General features: G+C 47.6%; 1 protein-coding gene across 1 annotated transcript in view; it reads left to right on the top strand.

The window, feature by feature from the left end:
• ITGA11 (integrin subunit alpha 11) overlaps window positions 1–4,633 on the top strand; it is a 36,000-nt gene that overhangs the window by 13,272 nt on the left and 18,095 nt on the right. The window contains 3 exon segments of the mRNA XM_003209597.3: window positions 1,883–1,992; window positions 3,479–3,570; window positions 3,879–3,993. Coding sequence (XP_003209645.2) covers window positions 1,883–1,992; window positions 3,479–3,570; window positions 3,879–3,993 — 317 coding nt within the window.

Below are 4,633 nucleotides of genomic sequence, written 5' to 3'. Positions count from 1 at the left end.
AAAGAACTATTTAGACCACAAGTTTACAAAGCGCAAGATAAAGGGAGGGGTTGGTAACCTGCAAGCTGGCATCGCTGCCTTGGGGAGACATTCCCTGATCCCACAGCCTGCACCATCACCTTCCCAACAGCTGCAAAAGCCTTCTCCTGAGCTGCCAAGTTTCCACGGGAGTTTGACGGCTTTGGCTAATTAATCACTTCTATTTAACCCAAGAGGGAAAACAATGCCATTGTCTTCGGAAGGCAAAAAATCTGTTTTGGTGAGCTCCTCAACCCCTTCATGCATTTCCGCTACATTTACGGCAGTGGCTGTAAGTATTTGAGCTTTCTCTGAGCCTCCAGGCGTGATGTAGGGCTGGGGAATGGGTGGGATGGGCTGTTCTGCCATCACCACTGTCTCTTGCTTTACAGATTGTTGTCAAATGTTGCTGATTATTAATTAACGGATAGTGTGATAATGGTGATATGGGAGTATCTATTAGCAGGAGATTCCCAGGTTGGATTTTCCCACGGGGAGGGTAATTCCTGGGCTGGGGAGCGCATATCCTGCAGCCTCAGGGGGATCCTGGACACAGTGCGTTGGGGGCCACCAAGGTGAAGGTGCTCCACGTTCCTGTTAAATCCTATTTGTGTTCGACTCTTGGGGAATGAAGAACAAACAAATGAGGATCATCCTTTGAGATGCCTCAACCTTTATTTCTTCTCATCTCCAAGGTTTTTTCTGTCTTCCACCCCAACATCTTTTCACATCTGTTGCCTTCTCTTTTTCTGACCATAATAATGTGTGGGCTAGAAGCAGAGAGACATGAGCAAACTCCTCCTACATGTCCAGGAGAAGGTACACAACCTCTGGATGCCATTGAGCATGGTTCCAGATGGTTGTTATTTTATCCTAATTAATCTCCTCGTTAGGAGTGAAGCTGTAAGACAGGAAGTATTTCCATGGGAATCCTTAAATACTTCTTAGATTTTGAAGGTTTTCGGTTGGTGAGCAATCCCATTTAATAGTGATGGAATAAAAGAATGATTGCTTACTGTCTTTGTAGAAGCAGCGTTTAAAAAAATTACCGAATCTGGCCTAACTGGGAACATCTGTGCTGGAAACGGTGGCTTTGCCAGCTGTTGTGTAGGGCAGCCCAGAACAAAAGAGGTCCTGTGTGTTCAGCAATCTGGATGGGGATGGCTGCATCCACCAATGGGTTCTTAAAACAAAATGCAGTGGACTAGATTTATTTTGGGCTAACACGTTGGGAGCAGAAGGTGCCAGAAACCCGTGGTTCAGGTTATTTTTGAACTGGCCTGGAAGAAAGGGATGAATTCCTCAGGTCCTGCTCTTCTCCCCCTTTGGTTTGCTGCTTTGTTCCAGTCTGGTCAAGTCCACAAGAAAGTGAGAAAAATGCTTGCAATGTCCCAGACGAATCCCACAGCCTTTCTGGCTCTATGTGTTTCTATCAGCTGATAAACCTCTGCTTATTTCAGTGTACAGATGGATGCCCAGCATCCTTGCCTGCCCCTGAGCTGGTTACCACCGGACCACTCTGGGCTGATCATAAGTGAGCAACCCCAGCGTGGAGCAAATCTCCTGAAAATTCACTTTTTTACCTTTTTAGTGGAGAATATTCCCCATGCACCTCAATGTGAGTTAGGGTTACTTTTTCCTTTGGGTATCAAGCAGTGCTTCCCAGCAGCAGTAAGGCACATGGCCAGTTCATAGGTTTGCATGGGACTGGTGGGAACTGGGTCTGATTTTGCAAGAGCTAACGGATGAAAATGTTTTGACCACATCCTCGCAGGGAAGGATTTCATTTTTTGTTGTTTTTTTTTTTTTCATTTTTCTGACAAAAAGTCAGCCCTGAGACACTGACAGGTGCCTCTTTTTGCAGGCTGGTGGTGGGGGCCCCCTACGAGACCAATGGGCAGCAGAAGACAGGAGATGTCTACAAGTGCCCACTGACCAGCGACACTCACAGCAACTGCACCAAGCTCAACCTAGGTACTGCATCCCAGGGCACGAGGGGTGCTGGGTCACTATTTCAGGTGTTTGTGTGACTCCTGGCCATGAGCTTTAAGCATCAATAGGATAAAATGAAGTAAGTCAGGATGGAGTTAAACATCTGTTTAGTTAATAGAGCTTAAATTGTTTGAGTCATTCAGTCAGGACAAAGTCAGCGGTGGGTAACGACCACCTCAACCTCATCACACACCAGCAAAGAGCAGGATGTCCCAGGCTGGGGGATGAGTTCTCCATATTGCCCCCATGTCAGTGGGAATGAGAGAGCCTGGGACTTTCCCAGGGTCTTGAGAAACGTCTCTGGGGCTTAGGGGCAAATTCTCGGGTGGTTTCGCAGCGGAGCAGGAGTTTGCACTTTATTTATCATCATTAGTCATCTGAACTGTTATGGGTTCCTACCAGAGCTGATAAGAGAGAAGGATCTTTGGCTCATCCACAGTGCTTGATTGATTGGAAGCAAATATGGTTTAGTTTGAAAACATTGTGGTTTCTTATTATTATTATTATTTGCTTTGTTTTATAAGAACTTCAAGATTTTTCCAGTGAATAAATCTCTCGTGCAAATCTGAATTTGGCTAAAAAGCTATCTTTTTCCATTGGAAACAAGTTTCCAATGAAAAAAAAAACAGTTCAGAGAGCACCCTCTATTTTTATTATTTTGACTACTTAGCATTGAGGCCACCTGAGTAAAAGCAAGCTCAGGGCTGCCCTGCAGTGACACCAGGCATTCCTGCACGGCCAAGAGGAGGACAACTGTTGGCTGCCACAGGAGCCAGAAGGCTGGCAGGAACATTGCCCCACTGTCTCCATCATGCTCATCATTCCCTTTTTCCCCAACATTCCCACTGTCCCCATCGTTCCCTTTGTGCTCATTGTCCCCCTTGTTCCCATTTTCCCCATCATCCTCATCATTCCTGTTGTCTCCATTTTCTCCATGGGCCCCACCTGGGTTCCCAGCCCAGGTCAGTGGGCATCAGTGAGGGTTAAGTATCCTCAGCTTGGGTGGAGGGAGCTTGGACGTGCTCGTGAAGCTGCACTGGGGGAATGAAAGGGTTAGACGGTGCTTTTGTCAAAGCTAAGTGCTATTCATGTTAACCAAAATAAAGGGTTGCCCCATGGGCCGTTCCTGGTTTCTGGACTGTGACATGGGAAATGAAAGAAAGGCACAAATATAAATGCATGCTGGCCCAACATTAAAGGATGAGATGCTAGAGCTGCTCAGAGGGGTTTCTCTCCTAAGGACTTCCTACGTAGTAAGAGTCTGTGACTCACAGTTTCATTCCCAGAAGACATTTCTCTTTGTTTGTTGTGGCAAGAAGAAAAAAAAACAAAAAACAACCTTATCTTAACAATCTGCTTCAAAAACAAAAGGGAAAGCACAAACTCTGCAGCTCTCGGTGTCCCTGGCTCTCATGGCAGGGATGCTCCATGCAGGCAGGCAGCAGCTAACCGTGTCCTCTCTCCAAAGGAAGAGTCACTCTGTCCAACGTGTCCGAGCGCAAGGACAACATGCGCCTGGGGCTGAGCCTGGCCACCAACCCCAAGGACAGCAGCTTCCTGGTGAGAGGGGGGGACTCTCTGCTATGCACATGTATGAATGCATGCAGATACGCTTGCGCACGTATTTATAAGCATGTTTACAAAGATGCACGTGTGCAAATGCTTCTCCAGCTCCCCGCATGCCCTGTTGGTGGTTCAGGATCTGGGTGGCGGGCAGCTGCAAGCTCTGCATGGTGGTGATGTTGGTGCTGGTCATGGTGATGCTGGTGGTTATGGTGATGCTCCAAGCGATGCTCTGATCTCCTGCTTTCCCACACAATGAAAAAGTGCCATTCCCAGACCATCCCTGATGCTGTCTCCTGTTCCAGGCCTGCAGCCCTCTCTGGTCCCACGAGTGTGGCAGCTCCTACTACACCACTGGGATGTGCTCCCGTGTCAACGCCAACTTCCGATTCGCCAAGACGGTGGCCCCAGCCCTGCAAAGTAGGAGGAACTCTTGCGTGCCCTCTAACCCTCACCCTGTGGCGTTGGGACTTGATGTTCTCCAGAGGTCCCTTCCAACCCTTACAATTCTATTGTGATTCCATGCTTGAAGCTAGCATAAATTTCTGCTCCCTGAGCACTTTGATACCATTGAGCAAACAAAGCTCTGTCGGTGCTTGAGAGAAGGCGAGATAGAAAGGAAATTATTGCAGGGCAGTGATTCAAAGGGGGTTACGAGCACAGACATCTGGTAAACATTTTCATTCTGACTGACAGCCGGGGAAGACAAAAATACCTTATTCTTCCAAACGCAGAACGAAAAAGCATCCAGAATATTTTATCAGCGCAGCTCAGAAGGCAAAATAGGGAAAGAATTCAGCACTTGGCTACGTAAAACAAAGAGCTCATTGACTGGAAGCTAAATAACCTGGCCCCAATTTGTAGATTCGGGGGCACGATTTGATTCTGAGATATTAAACAAGCTTCCTGGCTTTCCTTTGGGTGGTGGGAAATTACGGAAGGCTGTCCCAGGGTCTCAGCTCTGCAAACGCTCCTTTTCCTCAGCCTGGCATAAGAAGGAACGGGGAGATTTGGGTGGCGGAGGCAGTAGGGCAGAGCCCAGCACCAAATTTCAGGTGTT

Source organism: Meleagris gallopavo, chromosome 12, assembly GCF_000146605.3.
Source record: "Meleagris gallopavo isolate NT-WF06-2002-E0010 breed Aviagen turkey brand Nicholas breeding stock chromosome 12, Turkey_5.1, whole genome shotgun sequence".
NCBI classification, from domain to species: Eukaryota; Metazoa; Chordata; class Aves; order Galliformes; family Phasianidae; genus Meleagris; species Meleagris gallopavo.
Note: the sequence above shows the minus strand (reverse complement) of the source record. Positions and strands in the feature narration are given on the sequence as shown.